We start from the raw sequence: 20,214 nt of genomic DNA, 5'->3' as shown, positions 1-20,214 counted from the left end.
CCAACGCTTGGTGGGACTTGAAATTTCACAATAGAATTTATTTTCTTTTATTTCTTTATTTTTGCACATGTTCTGTAAGATGCACAACTTTTTTTTTTTTCTGGTGGAAGTTATACAATGTAAAGATTTAAATGGCCATTTGCCTTCGTAGATTAGGTGATTTGCATATCACTGCGTCAGAGGGCCGTATTCTATTAGAAACAAAAAGTCAGTTTCTGCGATGACGTCATTTTCGCCGATTTCATTTATCCCCGTATTCAATTTCAGCGTTTTTTCCGCCGGTGTGAAAATGCAATCTAATAGGCGAAAAAGTTTCACCTATCGATAACCGGCGGGAAAAAGTGCAGAATTGGGGTTTTGGGGAGCAAACTTTCGGGACTCACCCTGAACCCTTTGGGCACCCCCCTTGACGCTAACTGCATCAAAAAAGAAAAAAAAAAACTCCACAAAGGACATCCCAAAAAAAATAATCAAAGTTGGGGTGCAAAATCCAAAATTAGCTAAATAGCTTTTGGGGGGGGTCTGCAAGTATGGGGGAGGTGTTTTTTGGATTGCAGGTGATTGCTGAAGGGGTGTTTTTGGCGCTTTTTAATGCTTGACTTTGATGGGACAACTTATTTTTCCCCAAAAAAGTTGCAAAATGCTATTCTTCACCACTTGCTAGAAGCCGCTAAATAGCGACTATTGAGATCATTTAAAAACCCCAAATACCTTTTTAGCAGGGCTATTCGGGGGTACCCATAGTGAACCCCCATCCATGTCAGTGCATCTTTTGGGGGGTGTCAAGCTGATCTCCCCAAAACTGACAGAACTTTTCGCAGATTTCAGTTTCGCCGGGTCACTCTTTCACCGATTTGGAATTGAATATGGGGATAAGCCGGGACGAGTGCGATACTTTTTCGCACCCAAAACCAGCGATGACGGCGAAAAGTCCGGTAACTGACTTTTTGCTCTAAATTGAATATGGGCCTTCGATCGATATCCCCCTTTAATCTGAAATATCTTTAGATCTGGCAAGGCGTGTCAACTTATACACACAGTTCCATGAATGTTACAGCGTGTCCTCTCATGTTGCAGCTTTTATTACTTGGCATGGGTACTTAAAGGTAATTTTAAAAGCAAATGTAACTACTGACTTCTGGTGAGTGCACGGAGTTGTCCCTATTGATGCTGGATGCAGGTTCTTAGTGACATCATTCCCCATCACATGAGAACTGGTCAGCGTGCATGCTGGGAATTTGCTACAGAACGGCCTGACCACCCCACCTTCTGCTGCTCTCTGCTCCTCGCCTATATCCGGCTGTGAGTGTGGAGGAAGGAGCCATCAGCTGCAGTAATCTATAGATACAGACAGGGGCAGGTGACCTGTGACTCGCTATCCTTGCTGACGTTCTCTCGCGGACTATAACTGACAGAGGACGCCTCTTAATGCATTGTTGTGACTGATCGCCATGAACAGCGACAAAGCCGGTTTTCCAATTGCATATATCTGTGTATTAATAGAAAGCTATTACATTACAATTATACATGTGTAAATACAATATGGGCAATTTCAAATGATGCCATTTTGCAAAGCTGTACCGTATCAATATACTTTTTATTTTTTAATGCTATGGGGTATATTCACTAAATGGCAGGTTTTCAAAGCCGCCGAATTTGAAACCGCTATAGTATTACCTGCTAAATCAGGCTTGTTTTTTGTAATTATTGCTGTTGCCTATCAAAATGTACAATAGTCGTGGCTTTGAAAACCCGCTGCTTTAGTAAATCTAGTATAAGAAACAGGCAGTTCTACCATTGTGTCTGCCTTAAGCTGTAGGAGTCCAGAAATGACTACATCTGGCTTCTGCTGCTGGGAGAGGGCAGGCAAGGGGGCAGCATAAGGGGGGGGGGGGTATAGGCCCTGAACGGAGAGAAGAGAGGGAAAGTGGATGCAATGAGCAGGAGAGATTCAGAGTGACCATGGCCGGCACCAAAGACAACAGAGGGATGAGGTTGAACCATGGTATCTGTAACACCCTACACTTTGCTTTAGCAATGTATACTGCTTTGCATTCACAGGTCCTTATAGATTGGATTAATGAGGTTCTTGTGGAGGAGCGAATCATCGTAAAGAATCTGGAAGAAGATTTTTATGACGGGCAAGTCCTTCAGAAGCTTCTAGGTGAGGAGCCATATAAACCATGCAGAAGGTATGGCCTTTCAGAGGTTTTAGGTTGGTGAGTTGGATGATCTCGCACATTCTCGGTGGTTGGAGCAGCTGCTTGTTTGCAAAATAAGTTTCACCTGGGCTGCTGCCATATTTCTGGAAAAGTCTCTATTATACAGCAAGTCACTGACTTGGATCAATGAAACACTACTCAGTTGGCAGCAATAGATGACACAACAGAGTTTTTTTGTATTATACAAGTTTATATTTCAGCTAATGTGTTCTAAGTACAGAGAGCAATCTGTATAATTGTCTGTATCTCTGTAGCTTCTAGAGGAGGTGAGACCAGTAAATACACTGCAAGGTTAATGTATATTTACACACTCCATAAATCTTTGTGCACCTTAATAATGCTGAACAAGTCCCTGTATAATAAGTCTGTATAGAACTTTGAGTTTCGTATTACTTATTCCTAGGAATAAAACCATTGGATCCAAGTTCAGCTTCTTATGTCTTCTGGAACCTTTATTGAATTTCATTGGCGTGCTCCTTGGTCCTGGGCATTAGTGATAACATAGGATGGGGCAGTGTTATAACTTAACAAATCTTTCCTCTGTAGTTTTTCCTTCTTTATAGGTTATTGCACTGTACATGCTATCCTAGGGCATAGGATTTGTTATGGCAATTTCCTTTTTCTAATGTTATTTTTAGTCTTATTCACCTTTTTTAGCTATTTATTATGGGGACATTTATCAAGATTGCCCTCCGTGTTAGATGCTATGGGAGGTATCCAATTAGCCCCGAACATTGTTCGGGCGCTAATTGATCCCCGTGATCGGCGAAAAACAGGGATTTTTCGTCGATTACCCCCCGATTTTCGACAATTTTTTTTTTCACCCTATCCTATTATTTAGATCAAAATAATAGGATGGTTCTCCCGGAAACACATAGGTGCTGCCATAAGCTCACGGACCTATGTGTGTTCGCCTTTTTTTTTCAGGAAACTATCAGGTCCCGAAAAACAAAACAAAAAAACCCCGATAAGTGCCGGCGTCAGGCTGACTTCGGGGCTAATTAAATAGTTCAGAGCGAGCCCCGGACGAGATAATTAGCCGCGGTAATTTACTGGATTACCGGATACCCCCCTATTTGTTATATCTGTAACATAGATTAGGCAAGTTGTGTATGAACTGTATTTCTTAGAGGTGCTGTTGACCCCTGGTTTCCCTCATTAGTATAACAGCTGCTTCACATCACTTATCTGTGCTGCTGGGAGACCCTGCTCCTTCCACTGTATAACTCTGTCTTATGGCTGCCTCCATTCCCCTCCTCACTTCATGTCACTGCCCCTGTCACATGCAACCCTGTCCTCACTAACATCTAATTTATCTCCTGATATACTCTGTGCTGCAGGGGGACCCTACTCCTTCCACTATATAACTCTGTCTTGTGGCTTCCTGCTGCCTCCATTCTCCTCATCACATCATGTCACATGCAGCCCTGTCCTCACTAACACATCACTCATCTCCTGATATACTCTGTGCTGCTGGGGAACCCTTCTCCTTCCACTATATAACTCTCAAACCCCTTACACACTGCCAGCAATAACCCAGGATTTCTACTTCAGGGTCCATAGGGGGTCCACAGGGTTGACCTTGGGGTATAGCTGGATCTGGATCCACGGGCACCACGCAGTTAAAGCTTTGCTGCTCCCAGGATGCACTTGGGTCCGTCCTCCTCTATACCCCGCCCCGGCCACAGGCACCTCAGTTTTAGTTGGTGCCCGGCCGGAGTCGGGTCACCCTGACGCAGTGGGGCTGCAGGAGCAGCCCCTAAGCTTTATTTTAAAAGAGAAATTTTTTATTTTTTTCTACTTTTTTTTACACTGTTAGAGCGGCAGCATCAGACTGTCCTTTAGGACGTCCACGCTGCCGCTCCTTCTCCCCGCTGGCGCCGCGACGCCAGTACAGCTCTGGGGATCGCGGCGGGACCCCAGAGCCTGTACTAGCCGGGCTCTGGGGACTCCCTTGACTGCTGCCGGACGCGACTGGGATCAGGTAAGCCGCGGGTCGCCGCGTGCGGCGGGCCGCGGATACTTCAATGCAGTCAGGAGCCTCCGGTCTCTGGGGACAGACCGGAGGCGCTAGCGGCGGCGGCGGGCTCCCCCTCAATTGAGGAATACCCCGCGTGTACGCTAGACCACCAGGGTATCAGGCTGGTAGCGGGACCGGCAACCCGGGGGTTAATTGCTAGCCAGGGGAGGCAGCCTTCCCTGTCTAGTGGCTCCTCCCCTCAGCTCAGCGTGCCTTTCAACTAGGAGTCTGGCGTCGCTGAGCTGCTCTTATCTCTCGGCCACTCCTCCTCTGAGGTCTCCGGCGGCCATCTTTACTGGCACATCGCAGACTCCCAGGCGGTATCAAGTGGACCGGTTCCCCTGTGTACCTCTCCCCTGCAAAAGGACAGTGTACACAGCGCTATAGCCTTCCCAGACACTGAATCTGGGCGGTTGATTGTAGCGGAAGGTGCAGTGAGTATAACTTTTCTGCATTGTATGTGACTATTGCTAGTGCTGCCTGTCTGTGACTTATTCTCCTTACTGTCAGCTTATAACTATCCCTTTCCTTCTCCTACGGCCCGGCAGGTGTGTGGGGGAAGGGCGTTTTTCTGAGACCCTCACTTATATAAAACACGTATTTGTGGGGTCAGTCACATACTGTTGTGTGCTACCCAGTACCATATCTGGGCTGTTGTGTCGCATACTGGTGAGTGCGCGGGTGTTAAAACCGTAATTCCTCTGGTGATACCTATTTCTTGTGATTTACGGTATCATGTCTGATGAGGAGACTGAGCGCTCTGTGGCTCCTGTGCTATTTTCCTGCAGACGTTGTGCTGCTGGAGTTGATGGGGAGGACTTATCTGAGGATGGTCTGTGCGGGCGGTGCCAGCTGGTACCGGGCCCCTCCAACCCCCCTGTATCACAGGACCCTCCTTGGGCGATGTTTTCACAGGTGCTGGCGTCTATTGCGGACCGGTTATCGGTCCCATCAGCGGTCCCTTCTAGGGCGTTACCGCAGCCCACCATCCCCCATTCCCCGAGGGTTCCACAAATGTTGCGGTCTTCCCCCGGGGCCCAGACTGTGGGTCCTTACTCGGGACTGCCTGTGTATGTGCAGTCTTCCCCAGGGACGCGTCAGTCTGTAGTGCCTTTGCAGAGTTTTGCTCCGACGGCTCCTCCGCCTTGGGTGGATGTTCTATCCAGCTCCGTACAGAGTCTGGCGGCTTCATCCTCGGCGTTTCAGTCCATGTTGCAAGGTGATGTGCCACCAAGGGTGTCTAAACGTCCGGTTGTGAGTTCACTAGCTGCGCAGTTGTCGGACTCGGAAGTGTCCTCAGATGATGGAGAAATCCATGAGGACTCTGACTCTGATGTCATGGGGCAGGAGGTGGAAGCTAAGTCCTCCATTAATGTTCCAGCCTTAGTTAGGGCGGTGCGGGCTATCCTACATGTTGAGGATGATGCGCCGGCTCCTAGGTCGAAGTTTCCTAATTTTAAAAAGGCCAAGGTGACCTCAACTGTGTTCCCCCTGTCTGATCAATTATCGGATCATATGGCGGCGGCCTGGCAATTACCTAGTAAGAGGTTCCATCGACAGAAGAGGTTGGCGGCGAACTATCCTTTTCCTGAAGCTCATTGCAGGAAATGGGAAACTCCGCCGGCGGTGGATTCCCACGTTACCCGCTTGATCAAAAGCGCGACGCTGCCATTGCCGTCTATCTCCTCTTTGAAGGATCCCACGGACAGGAAGGTGGAGACTTGTTTAAAGTCCATTTATTCTCTTTCCGGGGCGGTGGCTCGCCCGTCCATGGCTATCTCCTGTGTGGCTAAAGCCATTGAGGCATGGGCCAATGCCTTGGAGGATACCTTTCCTGATGAGGCTCCGGATATCCAGAGAGCGTTAGTGGGACAGATGCGGGATGCAGCTTCCTATATTGGGGAAGCGTCTTTGGATGCCAGCCTGCTCACTTCTAGGGTGTCGGCTGCAGCGGTGTCTGCTCGGCGCTCCCTGTGGCTGAGGTCCTGGAGGGCTGATGCAGATTCAAAAAAGGGTCTGGAGGCCTTGCCTTTTAATGATGATTTACTATTTGGTCCGGATTTGGACAGAATAGTGGATACTTTGGCTAAGTCCAAGTCGGCTTTTCTCCCTTCGGCCTCTGCGCCGGCTAAAGTGAGGAGCTCTGCCTTTCGGTCCTTTCGGGTTCAGGGTAAGGCCAAGGGCCAGTCCTTCCCGAGACATTCGGCGACCAAGGCCGCACCCAAGCCCAAGAAGCAGGCATGGAGTGCTCGGCGCCCTTCTTCCAAGCAGGAGGATAAGCCTGCTGCCTGATGGGACGGGCCTCTCTCTGGGGGACCCCAGAGTGGGAGGCCGACTTCTCCAATTCACCCAGTGTTGGCACAATACCACCACGGATGCCTGGGTTCGAGAAGTAGTCTCTCAGGGGTACGCCCTGTCTTTTCGGTTCAGGCCGCCCCACCAGTTTTTCTGTACGAGTCCTTCTCTGGACAAGACCAAAGCTGGTCAGATTCAGGTAGCTATAGAATCCTTGCTACAAGCAGGGGTCATTGTTCCCGTTCCGCAGTCTCAGCGCGGGACAGGGTACTATTCTACTCTGTTTCTGGTACAGAAACCCAATGGTTCTCATCGCCCTATCCTGAATTTGAAGTCTCTGAACAGATACCTCAGAGTTCCCAGGTTCAGGATGGAAACGTTACGTTCCATCATTCTGGCGATGGAACCCGGGGATTATATGGTGTCCCTCGATATCCAGGACGCCTATCTCCATGTGCCCATAGCACCGGCACATCAGCGGTATCTGAGGTTTGCTATCCTGAACCATCACTACCAATTTCGGGCGTTGCCTTTTGGCCTTTCCACGGCTCCGAGGGTGTTCACCAAGGTGATGGCGGTTATGGCTGCCCACCTTCGGGGTCAGGGTCTACGTCTGTTGCCGTACCTGGACGATCTTCTGCTGCTGGCGAGCTCCCCGGAGGTGCTTCTTCGACATCTCCACCTGACCATTGCTTGTCTTCAAGCACACGGGTGGTTGATAAACTGGAAGAAGTCCTCCCTGATTCCATCACAGCGGATGGCTCATTTGGGAGCCCTGCTGGATTCTCGTCAGCAGCGGATTTTCCTGACTCCAGAGAAGGTCTCCTCCCTGCAGCTGCGGATACACAGTTGCCTGAGCAGTTGCCGCCTGTCGGTCCATTCAGCTATGAGAGTTCTGGGGTCCATGGTGTCGACATTCGACATGGTGGAATTTGCCCAGTTCCATTCCCGGCCCCTGCAGGGGCTGATTCTATCGGAATGGAACGGGTTACCTCACCGGATCCGCTCTCAGATGCTGGTGTTGTCCGCGGAGGTTCGGCAGTCTTTGGCTTGGTGGCTTCAGACGGCGCATCTGGTCGAGGGGCGCCCCTTTTGGATCCCGGACTGGGTCCTGCTCACGACGGATGCCAGTCTTCGGGGTTGGGGGGCAGTGACCGGCTCATTATCGCTTCAGGGTCGTTGGTCCGCGGAAGAAGCACTTCTCCCCATCAACATCCTGGAACTGCGGGCTGTGTACAGGGCCCTGCAGTCGTCCGGCCCCGCTCTTCACGGAAGGGCGGTTCAGGTGCAGTCCGACAACGCCACCACGGTGGCGTACATCAACCACCAAGGGGGAACTCGCAGTCGGGCAGCAATGTCGGAGGTGTCTCGCATTCTTGCTTGGGCGGAGTGTCACGTTCCAGCGATCTCGGCAGTCTTCATTCCCGGAGTCCTCAATTGGGAGGCGGACTTCCTCAGCCGTCACGATGTGCATCCCGGGGAATGGTCGCTTCACCCAGAGGTGTTTCAGCTACTCGTGGACAGGTGGGGGCTGCCGGAGCTGGACTTGATGGCCTCCCGTCACAATCACAAGTTGCCCGTTTACGGGTCAAGGACAAGAGACGCAGGCGCCTGTCTGGTGGACGCGCTGTCGGTGAAATGGACGTTTCACCTGGCGTATCTGTTTCCTCCGATATCCTTACTTCCTCGGGTTCTGCGGAAATTCAAGCAGGACGGCGGCACGCTCGTGCTGGTGGCTCCGGCGTGGCCCAGACGTCCTTGGTACTCCGATCTGAGGTGCCTCTCCATCGACGCTCCGTACCTTCTTCCTCAGCGTCGGGACCTGTTGTCTCAGGGGCCCTTCCTTTACCCGGATCTGGGTCGGCTGTCTTTGACGGCGTGGCTCTTGAGACAGCCGTCTTGAGGTCTAGGGGTTTCTCCAGTTCAGTGATTGGTACCATGCTTAGGGCACGCAAGCCTGCTTCCGCGCGGATTTACCACAGGGTGTGGCGCACTTATTTTCAGTGGTGTGAATCCAGAAACTATGATCCGCAGGTGTTCCGGGTTTCCAGAATCTTGGAATTTCTTCAATCGGGTTTGGGCCTCGGCTTACGCCTGGCCTCTCTGAAGGTTCATGTGTCTGCTTTGTCCGTGTGGTTTCAGCGACGGATTGCTACACTGCCAGATGTTTACACCTTTTTCCAAGGTGTTCTCAGGATCCAGCCTCCCTTCGTGCCTCCGGTGGCTCCGTGGGACTTGACGGTGGTACTGAGGGTCTTGCAGGGTCCTCCTTTTGAGCCGCTTGAGTCGGTGGAGCTCAAGTGGCTGACGTTTAAGACCATTTTTCTCCTGGCAATTGCTTCGGCCAGGAGGGTTTCAGAATTGGGGGCGCTTTCCTGTCGCCCTCCTTTTCTGATTTTTCACCAGGACAGGGCAGTGCTCCGCACGCGTCCTGAGTTTTTGCCCAAAGTGGTTTCAAAGTTCCACATTAATCAGGAACTTGTTGTGCCAGCTTTTCAGTCACCTGATCTTTCTGCTGGTGAGGCTTCCTTGGATGTGGTCCGGGCACTTAGAATCTATGTGGACCGGACTGCTTCGGTTAGGAAGCCGGATTCTTTGTTTGTCCTCTTCGGTTTTCACAAGAGGGGTTGGCCTGCCAACAAGCAAACGTTAGCCCGTTGGCTTCGTTCAGTTATTTGTGAGGCTTATGCGCAGGAGGGTTTACCTGTGCCAGCCTCTGTTAAGGCTCATTCCACTCGTTCTGTGGGTCCCTCTTGGGCTGTTCAGCTGTGTAAGGCGGCTACTTGGTCTTCAATTCAGACGTTTTTGAGGTTTTATGCGTTTGACACCTTCGCCTCTCAGGATGCATCCTTTGGGCGCCGGGTACTCCTTTCAGCACAGGAGCGTCCCCGCCCTTAGTTGAACTGCTTTGGGACATCCCCAAGGTCAACCCTGTGGACCCCCTATGGACCCTGAAGTAGAAAACAAGAGATATGGTAAGAACTTACCTTTGTTATCTCTGTTTCTACGAAGTCCATAGGGTCCACAGGGCGCCCGCCCTGACGCACCTGGCTTCAAATGGGCTGTGTGGCTGGTCACCGGTTTTCCGTCTCCCATTTCTGTGAGTATGGTTTCTTGTGTGTTCCAGTCTTCCTTCTCTCTGTTTAGTCTCCTCCTCCGGCCTTAGCTGCTTACCAACTGAGGTGCCTGTGGCCGGGGCGGGGTATAGAGGAGGACGGACCCAAGTGCATCCTGGGAGCAGCAAAGCTTTAACTGCGTGGTGCCCGTGGATCCAGATCCAGCTATACCCCAAGGTCAACCCTGTGGACCCTATGGACTTCGTAGAAACAGAGATAACAAAGGTAAGTTCTTACCATATCTCTTGTTGTTGCACGTTAACGTGCAGCATTCCGGGTTATTGTGCAGTGTGAAAGGACCAGGTTGAAATAAGCCAGAACAAGCAGGGCTAAACACTGGTTCAGCCCGGGTCACTATGCAGTGTGAATGGGTAAACCTGGTCGTTGCGACCTGGGTCCCGTTCACAGCATAGGAAGAGCTGACACTCTGAGATGATCTAGGGCCGGCTCGGCACATGATGGCTGTGACGTTATCGGGCCGGCAATAAGCCAGGTCGGGCTGCCAGTCTGAAAGGGGTCTCAGCCGGGTCGCACCTGGGATGGACTCGTGCACAAAATCCTGAGTGTGATCCGGCATTGTAATGTGAAAGGGTATCAGTCTGTGGCTTCCTGCTGCCTCCATTCCCCTCCTCACATCATGTCACTGCCTCTGTCACATGCAGCCCTGTCCTCACTGACACATCACTCATCTCCTGATATACTCTGTGCTGCTGGGGGTACCCTGCTTCTTCCACTATATAACGCTCAGTCTGTGGCTTCCTGCTGCCTCCATTCCCCTCCTCACATCATGCTCCGTCCCCTCCTAGCACTTTATAAATATGGTGCTCAGTGGATGAATGGAAATAAAGCATTTGGCGAATATTACTGTATTGCGTTACTAGTCGTCAGCCCTTCCCCTCTGTTACTGCTACGCCAGTTCTGATAATGATGCCTCTCCTCTGCGAGCTCTTATATGAATGCCATGAACACAGTGCAACAAACTCCTCACGCTGGGTTAGTGAGCGTCGTGCCTTAGTAACAGACAGGCGGGTGCTGCTGTCTCTGTCACAGCCCTCGGCCAGTCCCATGTGATTGGGGAAACGCCCCAGTATAGAAAAACTATGTATTCTTATGATAGCCTCGTGTCTTCATGTGTTTCTTTTTTTTTTTTCTATTTAATTGCAGAGAAACTGGCGAACCGCAAGCTGAACGTCGCCGAGGTGACGCAGTCTGAGATCGGCCAGAAGCAGAAGCTGCAGACGATCCTGGATGATATACAGGAATTTCTGAGACCGCAGGGCTGGGCGATACGGTGGAACATTGACGGTGAGTCCAGAAATATCCCGAGTTGCTCCCTGTACGGGTCTGTGGCTGATGTCTTCTTTCTATACTTTGAAAAATAAAGAGTCACAAATGTGTCTCCAAAATCAGGCACAACTCCTTATGCACTTATGTAACCCAGTAATAATGAAGACTATAGTACGTTGCTCCCCAATAAGCTATTCTGGATTACTTAATTAACACCTAATGCAGAATAGTGAAGATTTCTCTACATAAACTTGAATGAGGGAGGAGATGAACTATGCGTTAAAAGCGGCAATACTGCACCCCTATGGTGATACAGTACCGGGTGTATGGAAGGTGTGGGTCCGGAAGAATTCCCAGAGGTCCTCCCATAGAACGTTAGGTAGATCCGCTGGTCCGGTTCCTTTAATTTCAGGTTCACTGTGGTGAATAGATTAAATCAATATCCTTTTAGTCTGGACACCCAGTAGCCACCTCCTTTCTTCACCGCCTTGCAATCACCTTAAGCAGACGGCTCCAGCAGCTCAATTGTATGCGACCAATCTCTCCTGCTATAATGCAGCGGCTCTATTCTTCTGATGATGCAGTATATCGCACAGCTGACAGGTGGCCGCTCCATATATGCTGCAGTGTATCGCACAACTGACAGTCGGCTCAGTGTCTTGCCTACTGTAGTTAAGCCGTTCACCGTGGATAGTGGTCACTGCCAGGTCAAGTGGCTGTCCATAAATATAAAGATGTCCTCCAGGATAAACGCCCTGACTGGTTTCTCCGTCTATTTTGAGGGACGGTTTCTTCAGAGGCTAATCTATGGACATCCGCTTGACCTGGGTGTGATCGCTATACACGGTGAACGGCTCAAGTACAGGACGCTGAGCCCGACTGTTATATTTACTGAATATCCCTTCAACACATCCGGTACTACATAACTAGAGATAAGCGCGCTCAGATTAGTTCGGATTTTTCCCGCCAAAAATCGGGTCTCGGAAAGAGGCAAAACGTCATCTTTCATGGACAAACCTCCATCATTCCTGGACTTTTGTCATTACTGGTCTGGTTGGAAAGACACACGCTCATAAGGTAACATCCCACAAGCGGGACCCACGCTATTTCCGGACCGGCACTTCTCTTTTTAAATATCTTTTAAATCAAGAGTGAGCTGGGTAATTATACCGGGATCTGTTGTCGTCTGCATAAACATCATCTTTCCTATTTGCTACTACTGATTGCTGCATCAGCATAGACCAGTGGTTCTCAAACTCAGTCCTCAGGACCCCACACGAGTCACGTTTTCCAGGTCACCCAGCAGGAGCACAGGTGTATTCATTACTCACTGACACATTTTTAAAGATTCACAGGTGAAGCTAATTATTTCACTTGTGATTGTGAGGAGACCTGGAAAACAGGCACCGTGTGGGGTCCTGAGGACCGAGTTTGAGAACCTGTGGCATGTACTAATTACTACCACTGGAGTGGAACATTTATTTATTATCTTCATTCTCAGGAGGAGCTATTATGACTTCATTTATGCCAGCATTGGTATACTGATTCTGCGGTTTCTAACCCCCTTTCTGGATACAATATCACTCTGAGCTGGCATTCAAATGAAGTGATTTACTATTCTGTTTATTATATGTCACAAATGTAATGTATTGTGTGAGACAATTTATTTCGCCTCATCATTGCTTTTATATGTATCTTAATTGATCTTAATAAATTGTGATATTGAATATACTTGATTTTGTAGTCCACATCTAGCGCTCCCTAGAGGTGAACCATATGTTGATTCACCTTTTTCCATTTCTAATAATATTATTAATAAAATGTGATAAAAGATTTGTCTAGCCACCGTAAACCATATTCATATCCTATACATGGCAACGTCAGGCGAAACAAAATGGAAACGTATTATATTGTTACTTCCGCTGAGTAATTCATTCTCCCTCGTTTGCTTGCAGCAATCCATGGGAAGAACCTGGTCGCCATTTTGCACCTTCTAGTAGCATTAGCCATGCATTTCCGGGCTCCCATCCGTCTTCCCGAGCATGTGTGCGTGCAGGTGGTGGTCGTAAAGGTAAGAGGTGGGCAGGGGTCTGTTAGGCCCCCAAATATTTACATAAACATGGATTCAAGATGAGGTAAAGAGCGGTCACCTGCACACAATGGAGGCAGCCATGTTTTTGGCCGAACCACTATGCAGCCTTCAGTTTGCTAGAAAGCACTGCCAGACTAGTATTGGTGAGGCCGGAGTAGTATTTTTACGGAACTGGTTCCTACTTAATTGATAGGCTGCATTCTCATGACTGTTAATTAGGCCCACAAAATGGTAGCCTTTTATTGTAATTTAATGCACAAAAATAAGTTTTCTTTTTCCTGTAACTGTACGTGAGAGGCTTATTTCTCAAGTTCCTGACTGTTAAATGCTTTGATCTGTAAGCAGGGCGAAAATGTGTTCTGCGCTTTGATGGCGCCTGGAGGTGGCTTTCTAAACTGTAGGGTGCCGTTCTAAGCACCCTGTATGCAAAATATAGATGGCACAGGGCAGCAACGGTGTCTCCCTAGCTGGCGGCACTGCTCGCCCACCTCTAGTTATAGTGTGAATCCTATATGCCACTATACTTGACTGTAGTGGATCTTTTCTCTACTTTTTCTGTGAAAATTTGTTAAATCGCCACAAGATGGCAGCGATGGTAAATGCTAACTTAGTCACTACATGGAAATCCTTGGTTCGTTCAATTTCCCAATAATTCCTGTAGTTAAATTGCTTTTTAAATTTAGTTTTTCAATTAGAAATGCCATTTGGTTTCTGGTGTGCATTTTATATACATAATTCTGTATGGCTGTTCTGCATTCCGAGAGCCTGAAATGGTGTAAATTCAGGTGAACTGATATCCGTTCTTAAACTGGATGAGATGTCAGGGGCAGTAATGCAGCTACTTGACATGATTACCTGAGAGGCTGACTACCGAGCGGAGTATTTATACCTGAATTAACTGCATAGCTTATACTTAAATAAATATGGCCGTCAAGACGTGGGAGGAGGAGCTTCAGCTGTGTGCAATGGAATGGGAGGGGCTTCAGCTTACGTTTGTGTTTATTACAGACCTAGATAAATGTCTACAGTTTGAAACCATTTTGTTTACTTTTGGTTTATATTTACGAAAGTGCAGGATTTTAGAAGTGGAGATGTTGCTCGGTATACCTTCAGGAAGCCGGCCGTCGCAATGCCAACAGCCGGCTTTCCAACTACTTAATCCCGGCAAGGGTTAAATGACAGGCGTCTAAATCTAGACACCTGTCATTTTACCGGCGCCCGGCAACCCAATCGAAGATGCCGGGCGCGGACAGCCAGGGGGGGGGACTTATGGTTAGGCACCCCCGGGGGAGGTTAGGATTAGGCTAGGGGGAGGATTAGGGTTAGGCACCCCCGGGGGGAGGTTAGAGTTAGGCACGCCCTGGGGGGGACTTAGTTTTAGGCGGCAGGGAAGGGGAGGGGTTAGGTTTAGGTACTTGGAGGGGGGAATAGGGTTAGGCACGGGGGGGGGGGGGGGAGGGGGGGATATTGTTATGGTTAGGCACCCTAAAGGAGGGTTAGGGTTAGGGGGTAGAATTAGATTCGTTTATACTTAGCCTTTAGGACGGTCGGGATTTCCTCCGCTGTCGGGCTGACGTTGCCGGGATTTGAACAATCATACCGAATGCATGTTGCCCATAGCAACCAACCATATTCTAGCTATTATCCTTCTAGAAGGTGGTAGATAAATGTTAAGCAGAATCTGATTGGTTGCTTTGGGCAACATCTCCACTTCTAAAAACCCGCACCAAATATGCGTGTGTGAATTTATAATTCTCAGCTCGTTACCTCTTTGTAATAAGCGTCTTAACAAGAATGCTGCTGCTTTTCCTGTGTTTGTCTTCTAGAAACGAGAGGGCCTCCTGCAGACGGCTCATGTGACAGAGGAACTGACCACCACAACAGAGTAAGCTCAGGGAAAAAAACGTATGGGGGAATGTGAAACCTCCTATAGGGTACCCATTGTCTACTCTGCGGGAGCAGCCATTTTGTTGGCTGAACCCAGTATTCATGATCGTGCAGCCAATCGGTTCACTAGAAACTAGTGACCTCACTGAGACATGACGCCCTCCCCCATTTTGTACCTTCAAGCCCCACAAAGTGCTTAGTACCACACTGATGCCGCTAGTTCCATGTGAATTGATAGGCTGTGTTCTCATGAAGCCAAGAAATGGCTGCCAACCGCCTCCACTGTGTGTGTGTGATGGGTAGGCTTTGGTCACTAAAATCTCTTATCAGTCTGGTCTTTCTGGTCCCTTCATGTAAAATACAGTAGAAATTAAAAGTAAATGCTGGCATCCATCGGATGCCCAAGCTTGGCGTCACATGGCAGTGTCAGAGTGCTGAGGTTTTCCAGCTATGACTTGGCAGCGTGCGTAAGTGCTGGATCACTGCCATAGTTACTCATTAGAGTCATGCAGAGACTCGCATCCCCTCTCACACACACTACATTTGCTCTGAAGACTCTGCAGTCTGAAGAATTAGTTGTCGGCATCCAAGTGACAGTTGTTTGTTTAGTATATGAAAACCTTTGTAGAGTGGAACTGTTGTGATGTATTATGTTTTTTTTTAATCCAAGACCAAACTAAAGCAACTAAGCAACCAGATGTTCCAGAAATTTAATTTTTTCTTTTTAAATCTCCCTAATTTCACCAGCGTTGTATGCAAATGAGTGATAGATTCAGCAACCAAGTCACCGTGTTTACAGTGGTGATGGGCAACTGGCATGCTTTATGTCCTGGCACCTTACCCATAAAAACTCCAAAATAATATTCGGTTATGCTTCACCTTCGATGGAGGGAAACAGTCTGGTTCTCACTCATCAATGGTAAAAGCATTCAACGTCGGCCATAGACCATTGATGATTATGAATCGTCGATTGCCATCCCTAGCAACAGGTATGAACAGGATATTCCACAGGAGGCCAGGCAGTGCGGTTTCCTTTTAAACTAAAGCTTGTATCTGCAAATGTACATTTGGCCTTTCTAGATTTAATGGGAGTTGCTAACATTGAAAGGGCATCTCCTTTGAAATTAGTTGGTAAACTCTCTCTTCTGGGCAGGGAATATATAATATTTATTGCTGTACGAAAACCTCAGATGAGTTTGTGGAAGACGTAGTAAGTCGGCTAGATGCAGTTAGAAACATGTTATCGGTACTTATGGTGTAGTCTCGCTCACGTCTCTCCTGTAGCTTATTTACATCGGAGAAATAATCCTGGCTTTGCCGTGACTGGCAGCCTTAAAATTATGGTCTGCACAAAAGACACTGGAGGCACTGAGACATGGCTACAATATAATTTGGTTTTTAACGAATCTCCAACCAGCCGGTGCTCAGTAATAGAGTATCTGATCGTAAGGTGTGAGCTAGTTTGTGACATCCACGTCTGCCAATTTCTCTTTTGTACGGATACAGGAGCTCATTCAGACCCGGTCGTTAGCGCCGATGCGCTCGGACCGGGTCGATGGCCCCCACAGAGCATGCGCACGCCGGCGCCGTCGTGTGCATGTGTGAGACCCACTACGACCGACAGCGCCGGTCGTAGCGGGTCTCGATCCAAAGGGGGCGAGCTGTCGATGTTGATTGACAGCTCGCCCCGTTTGGAAGGCAGGCCGGGGGGGTGGCAGCCCAAACGGAGGCGTTCCCATGGGAACGCCTGCCGTTTGGGGGAGGCCCCACTGACATCACTAGTGATGTCAGTGGAGAGCTTCCGGCTCAGACAGAGCCAGAAGCTCTCCGGGGCTTACGACAAGGGAGACCCTACCCTAGGGTCTCGTCGTAAGCCCCGATGGTCGCAATGGTCTATGACCATCGCGACCATCACTGGAGCGGTCGTTAGAGCTGTGGGTGTTAACCCACAGCCTAACGACCGCAACAGAGGCGGGCGGTCAGGATGCAAGCGGCCGCCCAGTTTCTGAGCGACCGATTGCATCCTCCGACTGCCTCTGAATGAGGCCCACAGTGTCTAGTCAGATCTGTAAGGTTGCAGAACCGAGCCCCGACTACGCCCTATCACCGTGCCGGGAATAGGATTTATCAAGCGTTTCGGCCCCCAAAGTCATGCAGACACCGCTGTGTCCACACGATCTTCTCAAAATGAAGTATATTTCCCACATTTATCAAGTGCGTAATGACATCATTGGTGTACACCCTCTTCTAATAGCGGTAGCTCACCCTTTCCAGAGCATATACCAGATTATTAATAAAATAGTCGGCTTGGTCACTCAAAAGCCAAACTCTTTTTTGCTCTGTGGCCTCTTTGCACTGTATCTAATTATTATATAGGATTCGCTCCTTGCTTATGTTACTTGTTCCTGCAGAGTCAGCCATTTTGTGGGCTGAACCAAGATTCATGAAAATTCAGCCTATCCATTCTCTAGGAGTTAGACATCCCCAATTCATTGGTTCAGAACATAAAATGGGAGCCTCCACATAGTTTTTCTATTTGAATGTCCCTTTTTACTACTATACTATTCATTAGTGATATATTTTTTTTTTATACCAGTGCAGACCTGGTTTTTGGCAGATAAAATTTTGTTGACCTGCCAAAAAGGGGTCAATACACAAAATGGCTGCTGAATCTAAATGCAGCAGCTTTATACTGTACAAAGAGAAACCAGTTTTCTTCTGTACGTGTTCCCTGGTTTAATGTATTTTCCAAAATAATTCAGTCACGTACAGATGTCCTCATATACCCTGCCTCAATACGCCATGTGGCACAAGTGTAGCGTAGCGACTTTAAATTTGCATCTTACTCGCAGCGCAGACGCGGCAAAACACCAACCTGTACCAAAGACACCAGGCTGTGACTTTAACCGCACAAGAATTTGTTTTAAACACATGCAGAGTCGCAGATGAAGCGCAACGAAACATGGCGTGAGAAAAAGCCGCTGCACTGTAGCGCTATCGAGCTAAAAAGACGCTCAGCGCAAGCCGAGTCGCACATGACCTACGTAGGAGGACACCTCTGTATGAGCAATATCCATTCTTAGATTCCATTCCTCCCCTGGGTCCAAATGACCAAATTCGGTGCTGTGTCGCTTGTTGTTGTGGATAACAAGTAAATATGGAGCACTAAATTGACCACAAGAAAATTATGCAAAAATCCCGCTGCTCGCGCCAAAAATCTAAAGTGCGTTTCAGTTTGGCCATGCACATGGACGGCCGTAGTGCCTGAGATCCAGTCTTCCTGACCACACTGGGGATAGTTTTTGCATTTTCCTGGCCTAGGTTACCAGAGATGCTGTAAAATGGTCTAAACCAATATGATTGGATATTTCTTGGGCATGCCGATCTTCCTGGGATAACGCAGGTGTCCTGACCAGTGACTTGTGTGGGCACAGGCTGCGCCGTCTTCCAGCTTGGCCATACGCAGGTCATACAGGCTGAGATGATCCGACCATTGCTCTGTGCTGGGTCCTGGCAATAGGTGCAGATAGTGAGCACATACACAGGTTTATAGAGCAGAAGCCTAGATTGGATCACAATCGGGAATAGTGATGGTATTAGAGCCGCGGTGCACTGCTTCAGGCCACGTGCTTGATACCGGCTGTCATAACCCAGCATGTGGCCAGCCCATGTCTCTTGCTTTATGTGATCTACAAACGGCTTTATCAGTAAGTGACGGTCTTGCAGCACAGTATGGGATAACTGTTGTACAGCAACATTTTATTGATGTACCTGCTCCTAATGAGCATATGTCAGACCTTTCTAAGCCTTTATATATGAAAGCCATTAGCGCATAATGACTCTGTCCTATTCTTACTTTGTACTGTCTGTAACTTTTCCATGTATAGATTTGATTGCATGTTCACCTCATAGATGGACCTGATATTTATGTTCTAAAACCCCACTTTTGTTTTTTTCTTCTTACTTTAGGATGATGATGGGAAAATTTGGTAAGTAGGAAATGATTATGGCAGTGTCACGATGGGAGATGGGGCATAGAGATAGTCGGGAAGCCACAGACTGAGAGTTATATAGTGGAAGGAGCAGGGTCCCCAGCAGCACAGAGTATATCAGGAGATGAGTGAGGTGTTAGTGAGGACAGGGCTGCAGGTGACTTGATGGGAGGAGGGGAATGGAGGCAGCAGGAAGCCACAGACTGAGAGTTATCTAGTGGAAGGAGCAGTATCCCCCAGCAGCACAGAGTATATCAGGAGATGAGTGAGGTGTTAGTGACGACAGGGCTGCATGTGACAGGGGCAGTGACATGATGTGAGGAGGGGAATGGAGGCAGCAGGAAGCCACAGACTGAGCGTTATATAGTGGAAGGAGCAGGGTCCCCCAGCAGCACAGAATAGTGATAAAATACAAAATAATGTATAATTTTAATGTATAATTTTCGCATACATATATACTGTAGAATAGGTTCTATAAACATATATACATATGTGTATATGTGTGTGTGTATATATGTTTATAGAAACTTATTTATAAATTTATACTTTCTCACAGAACAAATCTCAATTTTGCCTAATGACCCATTATGTGGTTCTTCATACCTCCCTGTTAAGGATTTCGATTGGATCCATTTTGGCTTATGCTCGGGGTGTGGAGGTCCTATTAGTCCTTAAGCTTGTTTTTCACATAAAAATGGCTGCTTACAGCTTCCACAGTGAACTCCTAATACAGATGAAGTGTATACAGACTCCTGTAACTTTCTTTCCCCCTCCTTATTCTAGAGCGTGACGCGTTTGACACCCTATTTGACCACGCCCCTGATAAACTGAGTGTTGTAAAGAAGGTAACGTGTTTTAGCGCTGTTATCGCCGAACTTGGTTTTCCATCCGAAGAATCATTTGTTGACCTGTTGTGCGTTTGCTTCCGTTACAGTCACTGATCACATTTGTGAATAAACATCTCAACAAGCTGAACCTGGAGGTAACGGAGCTGGAGACTCAGGTGAGTGTCACCGTGGATATCTGCGAGGAGATCCTCGCACGATGACATGTCACAGTCGCTTATATACAAATAATATGGTCGATGCTGGCAGGTGTGACCACCGAAAGACATTGGCTGTCTGGCGTTTTGTATGGTGTACTAGAAACAAACTGCTTTACCTGATGATGTAACGTCATGGCTACCTAGCCTGACTGCAGCTGTGAGCGGTCACTGCTGGTGCCAGCTTTGATTGGTGTCTGCTTCTAGGCTCGTTTTACCCTCTCTAAGGTGCTCCCATGCCTTTAGGCCACCTCTCCCCAA

The 20,214-nt window shown here is 48.4% G+C and overlaps 1 protein-coding gene across 2 annotated transcripts in view; it reads left to right on the top strand.

The window, feature by feature from the left end:
- PARVB (parvin beta) overlaps positions 1–20,214 on the top strand; it is a 52,495-nt gene that overhangs the window by 24,876 nt on the left and 7,405 nt on the right. For both annotated transcript variants that reach the window (XM_088478310.1, XM_088478311.1), the window contains exons 4-10: positions 2,062–2,164; positions 10,818–10,958; positions 12,896–13,011; positions 14,859–14,917; positions 18,889–18,908; positions 19,695–19,756; positions 19,846–19,914. In XM_088478310.1, coding sequence (XP_088334436.1) covers positions 2,062–2,164; positions 10,818–10,958; positions 12,896–13,011; positions 14,859–14,917; positions 18,889–18,908; positions 19,695–19,756; positions 19,846–19,914 — 570 coding nt within the window. The remainder of the gene's footprint in view (positions 1–2,061; positions 2,165–10,817; positions 10,959–12,895; positions 13,012–14,858; positions 14,918–18,888; positions 18,909–19,694; positions 19,757–19,845; positions 19,915–20,214) is intronic.

This window comes from Taudactylus pleione, unplaced genomic scaffold (assembly GCF_031769625.1).
Source record: "Taudactylus pleione unplaced genomic scaffold, aTauple2 ptg000212l, whole genome shotgun sequence".
NCBI classification, from domain to species: Eukaryota; Metazoa; Chordata; class Amphibia; order Anura; family Myobatrachidae; genus Taudactylus; species Taudactylus pleione.
The sequence above is the reverse complement of the archived record's forward strand: the minus strand, read 5'-3'. Positions and strand labels throughout refer to the sequence as shown.